Source organism: Melanotaenia boesemani, chromosome 14 (genome assembly GCF_017639745.1).
Source record: "Melanotaenia boesemani isolate fMelBoe1 chromosome 14, fMelBoe1.pri, whole genome shotgun sequence".
Classification (NCBI taxonomy): Eukaryota; Metazoa; Chordata; class Actinopteri; order Atheriniformes; family Melanotaeniidae; genus Melanotaenia; species Melanotaenia boesemani.
In genome coordinates this window covers 24,755,907-24,779,547 of record NC_055695.1, presented here as the reverse complement: position 1 = coordinate 24,779,547, position 23,641 = coordinate 24,755,907, and the positions used below count along the sequence as shown (strand labels likewise).

General features: G+C 38.3%; 1 protein-coding gene across 1 annotated transcript in view; it reads right to left on the bottom strand.

The window, feature by feature from the left end:
• The window catches only part of ncanb (neurocan b), a 109,499-nt gene that overhangs the window by 8,767 nt on the left and 77,091 nt on the right, over window positions 1-23,641 (bottom strand). The window contains exons 11-13 of the mRNA XM_042006290.1: window positions 8,280-8,438; window positions 6,118-6,200; window positions 5,795-5,939 (exon numbers count right to left, since the gene is read on the bottom strand). Coding sequence (XP_041862224.1) covers window positions 5,795-5,939; window positions 6,118-6,200; window positions 8,280-8,438 — 387 coding nt within the window. The remainder of the gene's footprint in view (window positions 1-5,794; window positions 5,940-6,117; window positions 6,201-8,279; window positions 8,439-23,641) is intronic.

Below are 23,641 nucleotides of genomic sequence, written 5' to 3'. Positions count from 1 at the left end.
CCCTGCTTACTTGTGTGAGATCTACATGCTGGTTCTACTCAGAACTCCTCTGTGGCCTTAAAGCATTTGCACACTGACTGACAATCATGTAGGAAAGAATGAGAGAGAGGAAAGGTTTGTCTGTACGATATGTGCTTATTCTCAGCCAAGCATGAGGCTCACAGCAGATATGGACTAATTCAGTCTCGTTTGCTTAGTAACAAACTTTGTTGCTGCTGACAGCTGCTGAGACCAACGGGGAGATGATGTTTTTTTTTCTTTGTGCTGTCCTCGTCAGGTTTTGTGTTTTGCATATGCTGCTGACTGAACTTGTGCAACTGCCTGGAATAAGACTCCAACTCTCCAACGAGTTGAAGAGGAGTTGTCATGGATGTAGGGCAGGTGGAAAACAGAGCCAAAAGGATCAAGCTGGAACATTTCTTTCCTTGATCATAATAGGAAACAAGAAATCATTGTCAAATAAAATAGAGGATCTTGATGAGGATCTTGGGAATGTAACTTTATGTGTTTCACCATGACAACACACTCTGGGGTCCATTGTCTCTTTATCCTCTTTTGTAGTATAAGGCTTGACAAAGACTGAAAGCAGAGCAGCGAATACTTGCTAACGGAGAGTTTAATTCTGAAATGTCGAAAGAAAAAACAAAGACCATGGCCATCCAACTGTTAGCTGTGAGTTTTTGTTCATATTATTTACCCACTGGTTGCCAAGTTAAAAACACAACACCCAAATATAATAATGTAGATTTCTACAAATTTGAACCACATTTTTATCTCTTTGCTGCACTTTTATTCTTCCATCAGTTTATTTATTTAGTTAGTTATTGGAACAATGGAGACATATAAAGTATTTGAATAAATCAAATTCCATCACTAAAAACTGTTAAATAAGAATAATTGTCTTAAATATTTTGAGCTAAATTTATTAAAACAAAAGAACACAAAAAGAATTTATTAATTTGTTACACGAGGCAAAAATGTGGTTACATTTAATTATATTAAGCACTAAATATTTGTCGCAAACATCTAAAATAATTGAAGAAAAATATGAAAGCATGATAGAATATGATAATAATCCTACCAAACCTCAAAGTCTCTTATAGACCTCCCTTAGAGGCACTAGTTGGAGATTTTGCCTTGGCCCCAGGAGTACCATGATCTAAGCATCACTGAAAATCTCTGAAAAGACCTCAAAGGAACAGTACATGAAAGATGGCCCAAGAAGCTGACAGAGCTGAAGGGTTTTTACAGGAAAACATGAATTAAAATGACCAAAACAAGATCTTAAATGCTCATGGTGGGTTGCAAAATGTCTAAACTGTACTGACCAGATCAAGGAACCAATTTTTTTCCTATGTGATCAATGTAATCCGTTTGGAAATCAGGTCATTAATATCTATAATGAAAGAAATATGAGCAAGAGTGCCTAAACGTTGTTTATGTAGTAGTTTATGTTTGTAGCAGTTCTTTAAACTATAGTTTTTCTGAGGTGAAGGAAAGCTTTGTTCTCATCAAATATCCCAAAAGATAAGAAAATCAACAGGCCTTTTTAAAGACTGGAAGCTGAAGAAAGTGAGTTTAAAATACTCCCCTAAAAAAAGTTTTAATTTCTGGATTTATATTTGCATATAAAGTAAAAAATGATTGGATCTAGTGGGTTCATTTGGGAAGTTTTAGAGTCTACATTGTTGAGAAAGTAAGTGTCGTTTTAAGAAAGTCCAGCTAACCGTTTTCATCTGCCTTCTGTCTTTGTGCCAAGCCAATTACTTCCTAACTTTAGCTCACTATTTCATAGGCAGAGTCATCAAACTCTAACAAGAAAGCAACTATTTCATGAAAGACTGAACTTATGCTGGTGTGCAGTTCAATTGGAAATCGAGGAACTACTTTCTGCTTCCTTGTATTTCAAATCCAGGTCCTGCACCTGCAGCGTGGAAGTGGCCAAACTCTTCATTATTATTTACAGATAAATCATAATAAATATAATCAGGTTGGAAATATTTGCACTTTCTTTTATTTAACAGAAAAAAAGGCTGCAATTCACCAAAAGAGATCAAACACACCTGCAAGCAGGTGATTCACAGAGAGAAAAAACAAGGTTTCCCCCCAATGCATTTAATTTCACAACACCTTTATGAAATCCCAGGTTTTCTATTGTGCACAGTAAATACAATACACACCAAAGACACATGAGCTGAAGGCACTGTCAGCAGTGTATCATTTTCCAAAGTGCTCCAAGTGTCAGAAAAAGCTGTGCAGAAAAAAAGCTGTGCAATATTAGATTCAGTACATTATATACCATTAAAAATGGTGGATTTATTTCATAATACCTACATGTCCTGCTTTAGGTAAATTCCTTCTTGTTGAAAATGCTTAGAGCAAATGACTGAGATATTCATGGCACAGGAAAACGAAAAACAGGATCTATGCTGTAAGTTTTCCATTTTTCTTTGACCAAGCGATAAAAATGGGCTTCTGAACTCTGAAACATTTAAACCTACCTCTGTGCATACCAGCTCAGTAAAAAGGTTAAAGCTCATCCATTTACCGCTTATATCCTGTCCAACATGTGTCCACAATTTCCACAGCTGTAACAGCCTAATTTAAACATTTTTACAGTTTAATCCACAGCATTAGTTGTGCAAATAGTAGCTAAAAACACAGAAAAAATTTCTTTAAACATATTTGTGACAGGGTTCAATTACTGTGTGAATGTTTGTGTGAGTGGTTTCTATAAAGAATGTGAATTCCTCTTCCTAAATCACACGACTGTCTCTTTGTTTCAGTTAAATAAATAATTTAAAAAAGAAAATTATCACCATCTGCTTGATGTGCTACTCTACTGGCCCTCCAGACGGCTGATCAAGGTGTCCTGGGCTCAGGTGATGAGAAGACAAACAGATCACCTGAGCTGTGGTAATTAGAAATCAGGCAGAGAACTCTCAGCATGGTGCCGACAAACTCCACTGATAGGACCAGACAGTACATGGGGTTAGTCAGAGTAAAAAAAAAAAGAAGAAGATGTGCAAGAAGAAGATGAAAAGATGCTGGTGATGACAAGTGACTGATTGAGGCCAGAGGTGGGCTGGATGCTAGGGACATGTGACAGTGAACATCAGAGATGGTGTAACACCTCGCATGGGAGAGAAATAATTTCCTTTCCTACCACAACTAAGCAGGTTTTATTCTTTCACAAGGCAACACAAGTTAATATTGTTCATATGTGGTAAAGCACACCTAATTTATTTAAAGGCATCATGGCAAAAAAAAAAAAAAGAAAAAAAAAAGAAGTCTTTTAATAACTCAAACTTTTGCTTGTGTGGCTTTTTTTCTGAATTCTGCACATCATAGCTCTAGGCAGTGAAAGCTACAGCATGCACACCTTCCACCATGACAATGTCCAAAGCAAAAGTTTTCACTGTGCAAGAACTGAATGATCCATCACAAGATGGCTCCAACATTATTATTATAATATTATTGGTTGCAAGGACGTGTTGATCCTTTTGTTTTATTTTAGCTTCACTTAAGACACAGCAAGCTTGAATCAGCAGATGCAGTTTATATTTCCTGACCAGCAACATGTGTTTGGATTTATTTGCATCATTTCACCAATGACCGTTTTATGAAGAAAACCCAATAAGGCTGTGCAGGGAGACAGAAGCTAAAGGTAGATGCTGTTCCAGCACCCAAAACACATCAGCGTCTGATGTGTTGGCAGTAGATATATGAACGTAGTGCAGGTAGGCTACATGCAAACAGGCATGGAGACATTACCTTCTAGCTCTTGATAGCAGATGTTTACTGCCTCAGCTGGCATTTCACCATACTTCACACATTATGGATTATGTTGTAATGTTGCACAGCTGCAGGTAATGAGCATATTTACCAAATAGAGACATCCTGCAATACTCTTTGTTGTGTTGGTTAGCTGTACTGTTTCACTCCACACTCTAAAGGTTATAATTACTAATAATGAGGTCTTTGAGATTTAAAATTTGGATCTTTTGATTGCATCATCACTCCTTTTTTCTGTAATAGCATAAGACTGAACTTTAATTATTTATCAGATTATTTCGTCTGCTTAGCCTAGAAGAAAACTGCCAAGTAATGCCAAGTAAGTGTGGAAAATAGTTGAGAAGGGGGCAATTAAAAAAAAAATCTTAGATCTAGATACATTACAAGACTTTTTAAAGACTTAGCCTGACACCTTCTCACACTAAAAAAAACATAAGTATTAGGCATCAGTTTAAACTTTTCAAAGAGTCGGGGTCTTGCATGATTCACAAGACTACAACTAAATTCTTCTGGAGATATTTCTCCCTTCGTCTTGCTCTAGGAAGAAATGCACAGGAAGATAAGCTGCTGAAAAACAGATCAAAAGAAGAAGCAATCTTAGCTGCTGTGGTGAGTGCGGGTTGTTTTGAAATAACAGCTGAAATCGTAAAAAGAAGACAGTACAAAGTATAAGATTAGCTTTTTTTCTTTTTCAGTGTAGTTGGTGATAAAACTCCACCATCCTCTCCTCTCCCACAGTTCAAAGAGCTTATTGGTGCTTTTGTTTTATCCCTGAACTTTGTCATTTTGTTTGGAGACTGAAGTCGATGATTGGTTGTTAACAGCATCCATATAACCATTTCATTTGAATGCCAAGCTGAGAAAAAGACAGACATAAGATGGGACAGAATGAGTTTCACAACTTCACACCAATCTCTGAGATGATGGAAGAATGCCATCACTTTAGTAAAACTCCCATGATCTTGTTTCAGTATGGACAAAATGTCTCTGATAATGAAACAACTTGAATACTTGTTCAGTATAAAGTCTGCATTAATTTAGCTCTCAAGTGTCACCCTTAATGACACATAAAAAAAAAATCCAAAACAGTCTCTAATGTATTCAAACCTTGGGAGTATGGTTTCCACCAATTTATTTTTGTTTCCCAGTGTCTTTCCACACCAGTCTGTTCATTTCCGCCAAATTATTAATACGTCTGTCTGTCTTGGTCATAAGCCTGACCTGTATGCAACTCGGTGGCAAAAATAAGCCCTAATAGGATCTCAGAGGAGCATGTAGTGGTCTAACTGTAGCACAGAGAGGATGTAGCTGCAACAGGAGACATGAGGTCAACATAATGGCAAATATATACTCTGGGAACTTACCCAAGATTTAAGTTTGCATCCTTCTCTCTGCTGTTATTAGGTTTCCTGGACATAAAGCAGGAAGTATTTTGCCTTAAGTTGTGCTTTACCTCACTAAAACATAACGTTTGGGAGAGAAAATGGAGCTGAGTTGTGAGCAGCAGGTGGAAACCTTCCTGTAACAAGTGGGACTCTGAAGAATTGTGTGTGGACTGGGTGAAATAACTCAGTGTGGAAAATGAGGGTAATGTAAAATCTGCTGTCGGTGTCCGAGCTTTAACAAAAATGGGCTGCAACACTTGTGAGATACTTAACATAGAAAAAAAAAAACTGCTTCAAGAATATTTAATCATCTTTCTACTTCATGATTCCATTTTAAAGACTGTTTCAGGCCTAAAAAGTGACAGCAGAGCAAGGTCGTTTCTCCTTGTTTTCTGTCTGTCTCCTTGAGTCTGATTCCTCCATATCTCACACTTTAAATCTGATATCGCTCACTTGTTGCAGCCGGTCTCTTTTTAATGCTCTTCTTTAACATCCTGCTGTGCACTTCCTCCTAACCTCTGTCAGTCATTTTAATCACCTGTAAAAGTTAGCAGAACACTTGATATCACAGCACTCTCTCCTTTCCTTTCTTTACACTGTTTTTTCTTCCTCACCTGTTCCCTTCTTGCAGACGTAGGGCAGATTGTAGTTGCAGGGCACATCATTCCACTTGCCATTCTCATGAGCAATCATTACCACGCAGTCCTCTCCTCCGGCAAAAAAGTTGTCTGGCTGGTTTTCCCGCCAGTTCTCATATTGCTGCACATGTACATAAATTGACAGAGAGGGTATGAAGAAGCACAAGCATGGGAAACAAATTCTTTCTGTGTTTGCAGCTGAAACAAAAAGCTGATGCTGGATGGCTCTAGCTCCAAACATGCTTAGTTTAATACCGATCCAGAAAATCAAACAGGCATCACTCCAGCTATTTTCTCACCAGATCCATCTTGTCTGTCCACTGAAAGTCATCTTCCACTGTGCGATCGTTCAGCCCGATCCACGTGTTGTCATGGCTCAGGCCTGAGTAACATGTAACACACAGAAGAAAGGCATAGAGAAAGAGAGAGAGATTTGGCGTTTTAGATGTGATAAGACACAAATGCCCAGACTTTTTGATAAAAACACAGATTGCACTTCTCAGCTGTCTGCGTGTCCCTCTAACACACAAGAAAGTAACACATGAGGAAGGTCTTGTGTTATTTTAGATAGTAAAAAATTCCCTTTTTGAACCCCCTATGGATTAGCTCTTAGCTTTAGTTTATCTGTCGGGACATCATTTGAGAGCAGTCTGACTGTGGTCTGCTGCTGATAAGTACTGTAAAAGAATAATAGGAATAGTTTGTATTTAAGTTGAACTGATGAAGGAACCTTCAACAGAAAGCTGACATTAGTCCATTCTTGCTTTGTCAATGTCAGCAAGCTTCAAATCCACACCAGGGGCTTTGGGAAAGCTTTCTACTCAAAACAAAAAAACTCCACAAAGATCCACCAGTGCAACAGAAAACAGCACCAACATTGTTTTCACTGGTTTAGTAGCAAGCCTATTTGGCCGATAAGCCAAACTGTGTAAAATCAGTGTTCTTAGCTACATATTGTGTTGTATTTGCGCAGCAGGTTCCACACACGTCAGTCCCAGACTTGGCTGCAGCTGAGCTGCAAACAATAACAGAGACATACTGGTTGAGTCTGTGATGCACTGGTGATGAGATTTTTGTTTGTGCGAAAGGAAATTTCCCTAATGTTGTTTTGGGTTAATCTCATTTGTGTGTGCGGGGGTGCATGTGCCTGCACATACTGTATGTACTGAAGTTTCAATCATGCTGATGATTAACATCATTACTAGGCCCATTAATCTTCCTAATGGCTGTGATCCCTTTATTGCAGGGGTGGAGACATCCATTTTCAAGGCAATTGAACACTTTTTTTTTTCCATTTTATTTTTGGTGTCTGTGCACGTGGTGGAAGAAAGATGGGAGCTTGATTGGTGCCAGTGTCCCAGAATCTGCCTGAGACAGAAGGCGGATAGAGAATTACAAGATCTTGCTGTAGGCGATCTGGAGTTATTACAATACAAGTAGTGGAGTGCTGCCAGGGGGCAAAAAGATTAGATTGCAGATTTGAAGGATTATAAGGCACCAAAGAAAGACCAAATGCCTGTTTACATAGTAACACTGACTGTGACTAATTAACTGCTCTCTGTGGCCAAACATAAAAGATAGGCTGGATTTTAAAGCAGAATTAAAACAAGAAGAGAAGGAACTCTGAATAATTTTTTCAACTTAACTGATTTATAAAAACATAGACATAAAAAGCTGCATTTCCAGTTTTCTTTCCCCTTAGTCCAAGGCTTCACCTTACAGCAACTGGATATCAACACATTGGCCATTTTGATAGCACATCATTGCTGATTCGGCAAATAAACACAAAAGGACATTATCAGAAGAAATAAGGAACTTACAGAGAGAAAGTGGCAGAGCTAGAGATAAAAAGGAGTCGACAGTGGACTGGCTTGCCACTTTAAATAAAACAAACCAATGAAATGCTTGAAGACTTAGTTTTGTGGCTAAAAAAACTTCATAATAAAATCTGAATTCTGTATAAATACATAACAATGTCATTTTACAACAGAAATGGACCTGAAAATGTACAAATTTGAAAAGCTTGGATACACAATGGACCAATAGCATGAATATATGCTTCATATTCACTGTAACATACATTGTAAATTCAGGGGACACAATCATTTATCCACCTAAATATCATCTGAGTTACACATGTTCCACTCATATTACATTATTAATGATTTATGTTTATGAGACATTTAGTCTTTTTGAACTCAAAAACTTCTAAAGAATTTGAGCAAAAATTCTACATCTGACCCACTCTCTTTAAAGCTGGCTATATTTTCAGAAATCCTCCTTCAAAGGATCTAATTCTGGGGATTAATGCATCACATATAATCTTAGAGAATAATCATAAACTATTTGATCTGAAAAGGTTTAGCTGGACATTTCATAAGAATTATAATTGTTAAGAGTCATAAATTTATCCCCCAAATGGGCCATACTGTTTTAGTTAAAGTCTGTCTCTTCCACTCACCTCTAATGAAGCTCTGCTCGGCTGCGGTGTGGATGCTGGCTAGGTGGCCGCTGTGCTCCCTGCAGTCCTTTTCAGCGTCCTCCCAGGTGTGCCTGTGGCTGAAGTACTTGTAGCAATGACCATGAAACTTCCTCCAGGAGTGCTCGCAGCCTTCAGTGTCTGCAGGGGGGATTGTAAGAAAAAAAGGGGCAGGTATTTGAAAAAGACAGAGATTATTCAATCAAAAATTCATATAGGAAGTGTGGGTTGATTAATTTGTAAACACCCACACTGAGCTGTTCAGGAGAAAGACAGAAGGATTTAGAATTAAGAAGGAGACCATTAGTCCTTCAGTGTTTCTTTGTGTCTTTCAAGATCAACATACTTTTCCTGTCATTCTTTATTTTCCTCTGCACCATATTGCCTCAAGTGCCCCATGTGACCCTTCTCTCTGCTTCCATCCCTCCATCTCTGTCTCTGTTTTTTGCTCTTTGATTTGACTTTTAATCCACAGCAGAAGCAAGTCGACGGTGAGACAGCTTAGTCCACTGAATGGACGTTTTAATCTATTCAAATGACAACAATCCTTAGAAATTGCTTCCAGTGTGCACTGCTCGCTTGGTAATTAAGCCCCGTCACAGTCCTGTCAGCACACTGACTCTCCCTCTATCGCATCCTCCTTTCCCCCTCTTCATCTCTCTCATCTATTCCCCCTGCCCTCATATCTCTGGGGGTTTCATGTGGCTTTCAGCTTCATGTGTGCATAAACATGGGCATGCAAATGTGTGTAAATGTATGTTTAGTTGTTGTAGTTGATCTGTTAGCCACACCCCCCCCCCCCCAACAGCGTGTAGATGAGAACATGGTCTCGGCTTCTCCCCCAACAAATGTGAAGCGACACCAGTAATTTTGGCAGTGCAAATTGGGCCGTATGGGGCCCTGCTTAGTATGCAGAAAGATACACGCTATGGAGGACAGCAGCTGAAAGGAGAGGAAAGGAGAAGAGAGGAAAGCAGTCTATCGTGAAAGCTTTTCTTTGGAGTAAAATGAGGTTGAGAACCAGTGCTTTTCATACTGTTCAAGTTCTCTTCTGCTAAAGTTTTGTGCAAGACATTCTAAGGTACATTGCTATAAAGTTCAATGACGTTATTTCATTCAGTGGGTCACTTTGACACGTCTGCTCAGGTAAAAGCCATAATTTGTCTCTGAAAGTGAGGTCTGTATTTTAAATATGTTCTGAAGCTGTATGTGAAAGTTACTTACTCACTGAAGGTGAGTAATCATGATGTGCGATGAGTAAGAAAACCACGCCGTTTCCAGCATGCAACAGGATTTTACAGTATCCCCCGTGTGGATCATTTCTTTGGTCTCATCCAGTGTGAACCTCTGTCATGTCAAAAATCAGACACAGACAAACACACGATGGCTGTATGTGGGTCCAGATAGAACAGGAGAGGGAAACGTGCAATGAAAATATCAATAATCACAGATGTCCAACAAGAAAATGCTGCCCAGTTATGTCACTGATTTTTACTTGGTTGCAGATCTACCCTGTAATCTGAAATATCCATAAAATGTAAAAATTAAACTGTGAGTTTCACCTCTATGATACAAGACAAAAAACCTCTGAAAAGGTTTCATAATTTTTCCAGAAAAAAGTCCATCAAAAACATTTAGAATTAGAAAATAAACAGCAAAGTCAATTAGGAAAGAAGGGGTAAATTATCCTATCCCTTCTCCAAGAGATAGGATAATCAATATAATTTGAAAATTAAGTATAACCCTGTAAATTAATGATAAAAAAAGATTTCAGAAATTTAATAACAGATAAATAAATATTCTGATAATCTAAAAATAGGCTATACTATTTATTCTAAATAGTGGTATTTAATTACATAATTTCCATGGCTGAGGTTGCTCCCCTGTCCAGCCCAGCAAACCAAACGATGACGGTCGACATGAATCACTTTGCTGCTGGGTGCAATGCAGGAATGTTGCTGATTTAAAACCCTGCTCTGCTCCGAAGAACAGAGATCAGACCTGGTGCCGATTCATTTAATCAGCTTTGTAGGAAGTTGTTTGGTAATGCTTTGATGTAACAGACCAGTTAGCTATAGGTCAGTAAGGTCAGACAGACATCAGACATATCACCACGTCTCCATGGAAATAAGTATGAAGAAAACCTGGTGTCAAATGTTAGGTCAGATACACGGTCTTGCTTTCTGACAGTCCGATCACATGGTTGTTAACTGGGATAATGTGGCCACTTTGTAGCCATTTTATACAACAGTCCTGAAACTGCCACTTGTGCCGAGGAAGGACAGATTAAAGCATCTAACCAATATAGATTCAACATACACTAGATGAGGCACACTGGAGTAATGCCATGTGCATAACATGAACCCATATTATTAAAATGCAAATGTATATAAATGAAAATAATATCACACACAAATTACAGAAATGAGCTTGGTGTTAGAGTACAACTACTTAACATTTAGCAGATACATGGTGGTTGACTAATAGTGTCTTGATTAATTGTCCTCTATGTAAAGCAGAATTCTGTAAGAGATGTGTGCTTACATTTTTAATTGCAAGAAAGAATTATTTTGTTTGTTAATCCAACACAAGACTTTGTTGCCTGGTAGAACTGATCAGAGGGACAAATGGATTCCCTCTTTATTCCATTCCTTAAGTCTGTTAAGTGGTGCTGAAAGTGCAGTTCTTATGTAAATTATATTAATGGAGAGCATTGCTTCATTACTCTGCCCGCTCAAATTTCTCTTGGTAGTGTGGAATTTTAATCGGGTGACCTCGAAATGGGCTAATGACATGAAACCCAATTAGCCATTTAAACAGGTTCAGTCTCCTCGGGGTGGCTTAGTGCCCCTCTGGTTGGCCACATTGCTTCAGACCGAGACAATTCTGGGTTTAACATGATGGGGACTCTCATCAACTTGTAATTCTAAATGTTAGAGCTGAATATGTCACACGGTTGAAAGGTCAATCCCTTGATAAATGAAATTCATTACTCATAGTTATGTAAAAATGTTTTATGCAAACTCTTTTGCACTTCTTGTAACTTTAAATGGTCTTGATTAAACCCAAACATATCTGAAACCTGCAGGAGATCTTGCTTGATGTAAAAGAAAAATATTAACTAAGGGATTCTCAAGCAATAATATATGTTCAATGGATTTTATGATGAAAACAGAATTTTGAGAATAGTTTTCCTACACTTCGCTTAATGAATGCTAAAATAAGTATGAAAAGAATAAACAGTAGTCTCGTGTGAAGACTGTTGCACCCTCATTCATCCTCCTGAGGCCTTTTAGGGGCATCGGGTGCAGCAGTATTGCCTCACATCAAGAAGGCTCCACCTAGTTTTGCTGCTCTCCCAAAATCCAGCAATATTATCCAGAATTATGGATACCAATATTCATTCTTATCCATCATGTTAGACTTTGAAAGTTACAGCAGTGTTACACTATTGTATAACCTTCATTGACTTAATGTTTTTTTTTCTTTTTTTGGATTTCAGGTACAAACCTGATGTTAATAAGTGACATACAGTTGATGAGGGGGAAAAAAAATCTACACTCTTGTCTGGAAGAGTTAAAAAAAAACATTTTTCTTTCTGTTTTGGGGTTGGATTTGGTCCAAAGCACTTGCTTGTTACCAGAGTAAAAGATTGCTATTTTTCATTTCTATAAATTATAGATACATTTATGTAACTACTTCTAAATAATCTCAATGCTTCACAATCAAAACAGCTCAACGTCAGCCCCAACTTTTCACACAGTCTTTTCACAGTTTCACACAGGCTTTTGAAAGGCTTTCATTTTTGTCAAACCACAGATTTAAACTTAGTAGTTTTATTTCCCAAACCTAATCCAACCTGAGTGTAATCACAAATAAAAAATCTCTTATTTTTCCCCTTTTGATAGCTTCCCATTTTGGCATCCAGCAAGAGTTATTATTGTTTTAAATCACCAGAAAACTATTGTGTCAGGAAAGATTAGAAGTGTAGTAATTAAGGTAAATTTTAGGTAAAAGACTGTTAACTCTGATGGTAATGTTGGTTTGTTTGGTTGTTGATGAGGAGACACATATGTCATTTGTCTGATATCAGAAAGATTTGCTAAGAAATGGCGAGACTATACATTTCCAGGTTAGCCTTTATGGGATTAGCATCAGTCCCACCCAACATTTTATTAAAATCTTAGGAAAAACAGGAATTTATCAGTTTACACTTTAATTTTGTAATTTTAGTTTAATTAAAGAGAATGAAATGTAGTGTGCTGACCTATAAGACTTAAGGCAGTAGCCACCTCAGTTTAATCTCAAGTCTTTTGGTAGCAACAGTCAGTCATTGCTGTTGTCAGTTTTTCTGCTGCCTGCTAAAGAATACTTTTTTTCCCACCATCTGACCTGATAGCTACCTGCTCAAAGTGTCCACCCATGGGGCAGCTGGTGCATTGTATTTGCAGTGGGAATGCGTCCAGGTTTGCACATGATGCTGCAGAACAGGTTGTTATCTAGTCGTGCAGGGACAGCAGAGTCAGGGAAGGTGTGACAGAGAGAGGAATGGGGAGAGGAAACACACACAAACACAAACGTGCACTGTAAATTAAACATGGACGCCCTCATTGAATTTCCCACCCACTGCTGTGAGCACCACACCAACCGTTGGCCCGGTGCTGTTCCCATTAAAGCCTTAACCAAAGCGTTTTAAATGTAAGCTGTTTACTGCAAACACAAATGCAAGCCTGGGGTGATCTCTACACAAAGTTTTTTTTGTTCATACTGTATGAAAAAAAGAAGGAACAAAAGTGTCTCGAGAGGACCAAAAGGTGAATTAAGCAAGCGGGGAGCTACAGAGTGGGAGGAGAGAAATAAGAGACAAAGAAAGAAAGTGAAAGACAATAAAAAGAGATGAAAAGAAAAGAAGAAAAAGGAGAGATCAAAAATAAACAGGCATATTTTCTCCCCCCTCAGATCTTCAACCGAGTCTCTGCTGATTTCTTCCCCCACATGCTGACAGTGAAGCTCAAAGCCAGACATCACATCAACCTCTTCAAATATTTAGACATTATTCAACTCATCTTCTTTTTCTGGTTTTCCCTCTGTCAGACGGGGGAGAGAAGTAGGGAGCACATTTCAACAATTAATATTCCCAAAGACTCTAGTGAACAGCAGTTAGGAAATAAAAGGCCGTACACTTCCAGCTGACTGATTGGGTCGTTTATCCACATCACCAAGTGATATTTCTGCTGCTCGTCTCTTTTAGATCCCCTGAATGATGAAACGGCATGTGTTTGCATTTGTGTGTGGCTGTGTGTGTATATGTGCTGCCATTTTGCTTCCTCCCTGTGTAGCTCTTTGAAGGTTGACAGCTCAGTGTGCCATTTGCAAGAGGGCAGATGACAGTGGTCCACAGGGAGGGAAGAGACTGAAAAAAAGATATCTGCGGATAGCCAGCGTCAAAAGGTGAAAATGTGCCAGGAATGTGCAAATGGCAGAGGAATTAATGATGGTTATTATGAACCCAGTGTTGATTAATGAAACATCCTAACTGTGATTCTTACAATCAGGAGTAATGTATATTACAGCAACAGAGCGCAACACGAATGGCTGATGCTGGTCTCAACACTCATTCTGCATAATTATGCCATTGATGTGCCTTTACAGATTGATGTTGATGGAGGAGGCTGAGGTAAATATGAGGGCAACACAGGCCTTTACACTAAATAGGCAAAAAAATTCCCACGGCATTCACACAGGTGTTCCACAGTTTACATGAGTGGGCACAAGCACAAGGAAAGGACAGTAAATGCGATGCATGTCTAATATCTAATGTCAACTTTCAAGCATTATTCTAAAATAGTTGGCAGGTAACATTTTTAAACAGTATACTAGAGTACTCATATATGCATATACAACAACACATTGCAAGTACAGATTGAAAAAATTAAGGCCATATCTTGACATTTTTATAGGTGCCCAAAGCGCGGCTGGGCTGTCATTCTTTTGGAGTAACCAATATTTGCTAGATCTGACCAGCAAAACCTAAAAAACAGTACAAGAACTTGGCAGTCGTCACTATGAAGGAAATTCAGATTTCTATATAGAGACAGGAAAAGCACCATCCAGTCTGTCCTTTTACCTCCCTGACCACACAAGACAGAAGGCTCAAGGTCCAGAGTCTGACTCTGCCGGAGTTTTCTTTCTATTAAAAGGAAGCTTTTCATCTCCCACATTTCCCACCAGCCCATGCGTGCTCAGGACGAAGGATTGAATTGAAGAGAAAACTTATGATCCATTAGTTTCCTTGACTAGACAGCTTATTGTGAATTTTCTTCATATGAACAAATTGAACTAATGTGAAAAATCACAGAGGTTATTTAATTAGATTACAATTGGAGTACAGTAAATTGGATTGTATCTTTAAAAGTACCTTGACTTGGCGCTATACAAATAAACTAAACTAGTCAGACCTGAAGACAAGTCAGAATAAGGGAAAGATGGATGTAAAAAAAAGTATTACTACTACTAAAAGTAATATTCTTAATCTTAAACGACTAAAAAGTAATCACTTCAGTTTGTTTTCTACTAGAATTAACTAAATTTGCAGCCATCCTGGATTTAATTTCTGTAAGGCAGTCAAACTGGTTTAAATGGAAATGTATGACCGTACTTCAAACTGGAGATGGATCTATCATCTGCATTTGTATGTCATACTTTCTTAAAATAGAGTGTAAGTACAAAAAAACATTAACAAGATTTTGTTTTCGTCCATTTGCTTTGTCAAAGTAAGGGTAGCAGGGAAGCTGGAGCCTATCCCAGCAATGAACAGGTGAGATGCAGGGCACACCCTGGCCAGGTTGCCAGTCCATCAGTTTTTGGTTTATTAAACTTAATTAGTTTTGGTTGTGTTTTTTGGTTTTCTTTTTGGTCCTTTGTCCATGCTGGATTCCATGCTGGATGTTGTTAGGACCTTTTTTTGGTTGTGGGGGTTCCATGTTTTTATCTGCAGCTGCATGCAACACCATGAGTCCATGATCAAAATGCTTATATATAGATGAAAGTAAGTAGTAGTGGTGGCTGCGTGGTGGTTTGGTGGTTTGCACCGCGGCGTCACCGCAAGAAGGTCACTGGTTTGAGCCCTAGCTGGGGGGAGGTTCGAACAGTGACCTTTCTGTGTGGAGTTTGCATGTTATCCCCATGTATCCCCATGGGTTTTCTCTGGGTACTCCGGCTTCCTCCCACCATCCAAAGACATGCATGTTAGGTTAATTGGTCACTTTAAATTCTTCCTAGGAGTGCATGTGAGTGGTTGTTTGTCTCTCTGTGTTGACCCTGCGATGGACTGGCGACCTGTCCAGGGTGAACCCTGCCTCTCGCCTGCTAATTGCAACCCTGAACTGGACGAAGCGGTACAGAAAATGAATGAATAAATGAATGAATGAATGAATAAATGAATGAATGAATGAATGAATGAATGAATGAATGAATGAATGAGTAAGTAGTAGTCACTAGCTTCTGGCAAATTCATCAAAAGTTTAATTACTCAAAGCCCAATGGAAGTACTGACATCTGCTGGTTAAAGTGCAGCAGTCTTGTGATATAATGGAGGCTACATACCAGCGGATCTGTAAATATAACAATGCATGTTATGTCACAATCTCCCTATAAAATTTTGGAAAGTCAGATTAAATGAATCTGTGCTCTATCAATATATCAATCCTGGTATTTAAATCAATCTTCTGCACATATTGATCCTCAGATCACGCAGTACACCAATCATGAAACGAGGCAATCACAGTCTTGTTTGTTTTTGGTTACATGATATTCAGAAAAACAATGCGGGCCTTGATGTGGGCTTCATTTGGAGACGCATCATTTGCTCGACGCAGGCTTTGGGACTTCTGCGTCAGACGTAGCATCACTAGTTAACAACTTAACCACTAGTTATTAGTTGAGGTGGATTTATACTAATGCGGCGTCTGCATCACCGCCGTAAGCACGGCGTAGCTCCGCAGAGGCTCGACGCGCACCCCTTCCAGACCTGACGTGCACCCCTGCTACGTATACTGTTACACGGCGGTACTCCCTTGTGATTGATCAGTTTCTAAACATGTGTTGTGGGATATCTGGATCTTCTCACTGAATTTGTGTGGTAAGCACCATTTTTAAAAACAATAACCAGTGGATCAAGTTGATGAGAGGCTGATCAAAATATTTCTTAATTTTCTTCCACAAGCTAAAAAAGACACTGAACCATACTGGACGCCATTATTGTTTTAATACAGAAAATACCTATAGAACTGAAATGAACCATCAAAAGAACTCCGACCCGGTATGTTTACTGGCCAATACCACCCCTGCTGCTGCCTTCGGATTAGGAGGAGAAACTGCAACACAACACCAAAACGACACGTACCCCCAACGCTCGAGTGAGAAATCAAACTCACCAGCATTAGCTCTGCCGTAGTCTGAGTATAAATCTGCCTTTAATCTGTTTAATTAAACATGTGCTAGCTCTGTTTAGTTAGCATGATGCAGAGTTTAGCTCTGAAAATAGAGAGCTCAGCTTGTTTTCTATCATCAGTGAAAAAAAAGTGTCTATAATTATCCCACCATCACTTCTGTCCTTTTTATACAGACTGAGACAGGACAAGGACCATCAGCTGAGGACATGAATCTAAAAGATTTAACAGAAAGTTTGACATTTCAAAATGTGGGGTTCTGTTATTATATTTAAGTAATATGAACAGCTAAAATGATGTTAACCTGCCTGTTAGAGGACACAGACCGAAAAGATGAAGCATATGTAAGAATGAGAGTAAGCAGATCCACAGATAGAAGATGTAACTCATTCCACTAGTGGGCCTGATTTATGTAACAAAGCCACAGGACCAGACCACTGAACAGCTGCCCACAAGATGGTTCTGGTGCACAGAACAGAGCATTTCATCGACTTCTGTGGCAATAATGAAGCTGAAGACCAGATAAGTTTGGAATTTATGAGAATTAATGAAGAGTTCCTCCCACTTTACAAAAGAAAATGCACGTTAACTGGTGATACTGTATGTACTGTAAAAGTGAATGTGAGTGACTCAAATAGGATAGGGCAAGTACTGAAAATGGATACATGAAGATCACCTGCAAGTTGTCTAATAGGAAGTGGAATAAGTCTGTGGCTTTCTTTTTAAAACATTTATATCATTGTAACCAGAGGAAGTCAGCAGGAGCATGAAGTCGTGGTAACTTGGCTCATGTCCCCCATAACTTTGTATAAAATAACACTAACAGGAACTAGAGATCATAACAATAATTGCTCTTCAATGTTCAAATGAAACATTTTCGAAGCTAAATAAAGATTGAATTTTGGGCAAGCATAAAGTAGTGAAAAACATTTCAAATAATGTGTGTTCATTGTCTAATAATGATCTATTCTAGATATTTAAGCAGGCATCTTCTTGCTATCACTTTGCTAAGCACACAGTACAATGTCTGACTTTAGGGGCATAATCAAGGACAGTTTGTGTTAAAGATGAACTGTAGAACTTTGGCATAGTTTTCAGCGACACGCCCCCTATCAATGACTCAGTTCAGCATCCACCTTCCATCCTACCTGTACTCTGAACTCTCCCCAGTCAGCACTTTCATAACTTTAAATTTTTCAGAATTTGTTTGGGAGGGTATCAGAGTGAGGAGGAGCAGTAGCAGACTAAACCTCTTGGACAGCTTTATTAGACATGCCCATTAATGCAAACCTTTCCTTCTCCCTCCATCTTTTCTTGTTCTTCTAATCTTGCATGGCTTATGTCTTTCTTCTTTTATCCTTCATAGTTTCTTTCTTCTCTGCCTTAATTTTTTGCTGGGTTAAAGAATGACAGTAGCTTCAGGAACATCTTCTAATTAAACACCTTGAAAGAGAATAAATTAGCTCGCATCGCTCCAGCTTTCCTGTCTGGAATGAGATTTGGCAAGTGTCGGACACAATAGCAGACACCGTGAGAGTGATGCCTGGCCGTTAATCTGTTTGAATAGCCTCTGCCAGGCTTAGGCAAAACTTCAGGGATATTCCATGTGTGTGCCAGTAAGTGTGTGTGCATGCCTGAGATTTTGCCTTTGTATACTTTTCTCTTCAGCAGTATAAAAAAAAGCTCCACAACTCCTTCTCGTCTTAGTTTTGGTATGTGTCCGTTTTAACATGTTATTATAATGCATGAATCTTCATTATCATGAATAGCCTGTAAAGACTTACGGGATGCACAAAATTAAAATTAACAGTCTGCTAAGATGCCAGTCGGAGACAGAGTAGAGAAGTGGTACAACTGAGAAGCCTCTCTGTCAACTCAGAGCTGACAAAACCTCTGAGAGGGATAAAATGAAAAAACAAAACAAACAAAAGCAAACAAAAAAAGAACAAGAAAAGGACAAACATGAGCAATGCACTGCTGCTTGTGAAGCAGCCAAAATCCCCTGTTGTTGTCCAAGTTACTGCTGTTTGTTTGTGTGAGCATAAGACTACAGTAAAACTAAGTTGAATTCATGAAACATGGTTAGAAGAAGTTGGATGAGTGGAAGATCGCTTCCTTTGAAAGTGGACAAATCAGATGCAATGAGCTCAGCTGAAGCCGTACTCCTGAAATTGACCAACTAGATTTTGTGAAGGGACATATTTACCAGGATACTCTGACAAAACAAGAACATCTTATTTAAAATACTCAGTTCAATAGTACATGCTACTGTATTTCAAAACAAAGTAAATATATTAAAATGACAAGGGAACCTTATTATTCATACAAGGCCATCCACAATCTCGTCCAAATTTCATCCATTTTGTTCACACTCTTAGATCCTCGTAGATCAGTGCTGATGTACATGGTCCCTGTTCAATAAACTCAATTAACTAAAATTCAAACAGTCGAAGAAAAAAAAAAAAAAAAGAAAAAACAAACTAAAAACAACTAAACTTTTGTCCTGTTTTTAATTATTAATGTTTTCTCTTGTTCTTTTAACATACTGTATAATAATAGTAATAATAACAACAACAACAACAACAATAATAATAATAATAATAATAATAATAATAATTATTATTATTATTAGAAAATACAAAATAAATTAAAATCTTTGAAGGACCTCTTATATAGCTTGCAAAATTATAAGCAGCTACATCATTGGAAATGATGTTATACACATTTGTTGACTTGTCCTAAATCAGGGATGTTCAATTCTGGTTTTCAAGGACCACTGTGCTAGGTTTTAGACATTTTCCTGACTCAACACACCAGATTCCAAAGAATGGATCAGTAACAGGCATGACGGCATTCTGTGTGTGAGATCAATTTGATTTTAACCAGGTGTGCTGGACCAGGGAAACATCTAAAACCTGCAGGACTGTGGCCCTCCAGGACCAGAGCTAAACATCCCTGTCCTGAATGTAATAGTGTCACAATCAGTCACAATCCATGGGTGTAAATTATTTGATGGAGTTTTGGCCCAGTTCTTTTTTTTTTTTTGTAAGGCAGCATCCATGAGACATGAAGGGGCTTGTGTGTAGCATAAATCTAAAAATGTGTAAAACGTAAGCAAGTACGTTTTTGGAACCACTGAACCATGCAAATAATCAGACCTAACCATGAACTTTTACCAACAGCACTAAGTAATTGCTGGTGAGAATGTGTTAGAAATGTTAAATTCTTAAATATATCTAAGAAGGACAGAAGTATAAAAAAAATATCACAGTTAAAACACAGGACGGGTTTTGAACCAGCAAACGCTTGCACAAATGGACTGCTGGTTCACCAATGTCTGTGATTTAGCTAAGCAAATACTACAGACACGTACAAAACAAATCATCATCACATATTGGGGACGTAGAGAATTGCTGATGGATCAAAGCTTAAGCTAATCTGTCCTGAGCATTAAATGTGAAAATGTTGCATTTTGTGTTGATTCAGAAACATCTGAGATGAATAAATCTAACAATGAACTGAATGACCTGATGAACCAGTTGTATTCATTAGGCTAAGGCAAAAGATTTAAGACCAGTTAGCATCCTATACCAAACAGGTATGGGTGGATGCAGTCTACAGTGGCAGCTGACTCCTATGATGGTTCCTCTGTGGTTCATTTCTGTCTGCAGTCCAAGTGAGGGGAGGGATGGGATGGACCTGCTTAGTATTTTCTTACAATTGTTCCACCAAGTGCTTCTTAAATGGTTTTGTAAAACATACCATCTGCTGCAGGGTATCTGACCTCGGCAGAGAGTCACATATTTCAAGCTGATCAACAGAAGGACAAGTCATAAAAATGCAGAATTTCCCAGAATTCATTGCTGAAACTCGTTTTAACAACCAGAAAGAGTCTGCAAACCCTGTTGTTTTTATTTTGATACCATCTGAATCAAGAAAATACAACATGGAAAAACAAATGGAGAATCTCCTGTCTTCACTTACTACATAATTCTGTTTAAGGGGAGATTTTTAGTGTGTTTTTCCTAATGTGGCTAAGCACTGTTGGCCACAAGCAGAGACGAGCCGTGGGCCACAGAGTTCCTGTTAGATTTTCTTTTCTAACTCCACTCCACAGATTTTTAATTAATTTACAGCTCAGATCCAACCAAGAGTTTAAGCTGCTCCCTCTGGAGCCAGAGAGGGCTTCTCCACAGTAACACTCTCCAAGATCGGTAAGGTGACATGAGCAGTTCCCACCTAAAGGTTAGAAAACCACTGTTGGACAAACAAACAAAAGTCAACGCTAATAAAAGAAGTGCAGACGCTTATTTTTAATAAAAATGTTTAGTGTGCATAGATTACCTCTACTGACTCATAAATAAGCTGCTCTAACTCTGATGATTAAATATGTATACATTAAGAAAAAGGTCAAATTGATTTGAGTGAGAAAGTGGTGTAAAGTGTAAAATGAGTGATTACAGGACTTCATCTGCTGTTTTCTGATGCGCTTCCTGCCACTGTTAGTCAGCTCGATCTGTTCTGCTCCTCATTAGTCTCACTGTGAGGGCTCCAGTAAATCGTCTGGTGTCTGCTTCCAGTCTGCTGCACTGGTGTTGCTGTTGGCACTAACATACTCAAAAGACTTTCTGTCTGTTTGCCCCAGATTTGCATACTGTCCTGTTTGGAAAGAAGGTTGTGCTCTACTTTGCCTCTGGTTTCCTGTAATGCTGTCTAGTTTTTGTTTCCCTATCAAAAGCAACTATGTGATGCAACTAAGAGGTGCTAGTGAGTTTGAAAATGTGTATGACATCCAGCCTGGAACATTTTCACTTGAACTGGATTCATATGAATTTCAGCAGAAAGATTAGTGGCTGCAAACCTTACCTTCATCAGTCATACCTCACTGATGCCAGGTGTTCAGCCTACTTTGGCATGTTCAACCATAAATTAAGTAAACAATGTTGAGAGTGGGGTAAGGAGAAGGCATCACATCAGAGGAGACTGTAGAGATGTAAACTGTTTCTTCTTCATCTGGCTCAGTATGTGAGTTCAGGCTGCAAAAACCTTCCTCAAGGATAACCAGCCAGCAGCCAGGCACCTGGGGATCAATTAGCAACACAATCCTTCTAATACAGGTGTTTTGTTTCCATTTGGCTGATTATTTGTTTTGTTAGGAAATAGTAAGGGGGGAGTCAGAAACTATTTTAAGCAGATGTATTTAAAATTTCCTAAATAGTGGACCTTTGAGTTATTGCATCCAATTTGTGGATTTAATGCATATGGTTGGAACATTAAGCAAATATCTCAGTTGTTGAAAAGTTTTGTGTTGTATATTTCAAAGAATCCTATTCATTAACTTACTCTAAATACTAACTAGAAAGGTTTAAAGTGTGGGTTTTTTCCGCAGAGTTGGGGAGACTTCAATCATCCTCCATTCAGGTTTGTCTTCAAAAACAGAATTAAAACCTGCCAGGCAGCAGATGTCAAAGCAGCATTTAAAAAAAAAAAAAAAAAGAAAGAGATGCATAATTAACACTATAGAATGTCCCTCCACTCACCGACTGAGTTCCCGGAGCATGCTGCTTTGAACAAAACTTGCTGATGTTCAATTATGTTTCAGATCAACAGAGAACAGAGCGAACTCTAAAGGAAAAGAATAAAGAGTTCACACAACGGCTAAAATTTCCCTAAAGTTTAATGAGGAGAAAACATAGTTTGCACTACTGTTTGTTTTTAAGTGTTTGAATGGATGAGCCCTTTCTCACCTTTTAAACCATTTAACTTTATCCACTCCTTCTAAGGCCCTGAGATCCGCAGACCAGATGCTTCTGGTTGTCCTGCAGCCCAGGTTAAAGCATTGATGACAGACCTTTTATTGTTGCTTTCCCCTCTACAACAGGACTTCATCACCTATTCTTCTTCATTGGCTTTTAATTCAGATTGAGCTGTTAAAATTTAGTCATTTATGTTGTTATTCTGTTTGTTTTTTAATCTACATCTATTCTGTGATGTTTTTGTTTTTACATTGTGCTGCACTTTGGTGCGAGTTCATTGTTTTAAACATGCTTACAAATGAACTTGACTAAAAATGTCCTTTAAGTTCTTGTAAAAACATTAAGTTTGAAAATTTAAATTTTTTCAAATTGATACCTGGAAATGCGTAGATTATCTCAAAATATCTTTTTGCCTTGTGGACTTAATTATTACTGTAGCAATATTTAAAGAATGTTTGTTTCACTGATTCACATCTATTTTCAGCCACTTACCACACCATTAGCAACCTCTATCCAATTTTTACAAAAGCAGAGCTACAATTTCTTCCAAAACCAAATGCAAAGTTGGATGCTTTCACAAAACAGCCAGCTAATAAAGCTGCCATATCTAAAGATATACATGTGTTGCCTTTAGACTACAGTAAACATTTTAAGCTGTTAATGTTACATCATGAGAGAAATGAGCAAGGCTTGAAGTACACCAGGACTTTTGAGGCCTTATGTTTGGGTGTGCACTACAATTTCAAAGTATGTGCATACTTAAATATTTATACACAGTGTTATGGTCAAAAACAGTTTCACTACTAAAAACCTTCTACTACTGCTGCATACAACTGATACAATTAGAAACATCTCATATAGGGATGATAATATCATAAAAATATTTCAGTAGTTTAGTCAGAGCAAACATAAAGCAATACTTTCTGCCTTACTACATACAGGCCGTCAAGAACAATTCACTTGAATAAAACAGCTGAACAATAATTAACTTAAATCTACCGCACGGTCAAATAATGCAGACTCTGTGGTTTGCAGCCTTCTGTTTATCATTGTTCTTCTCTGTGCTGCGGTGTTATTTGATGTCATTATCCCTTAAATTTTCTGACATTTTATTGTTTACTATGGATTGTAATGAGAA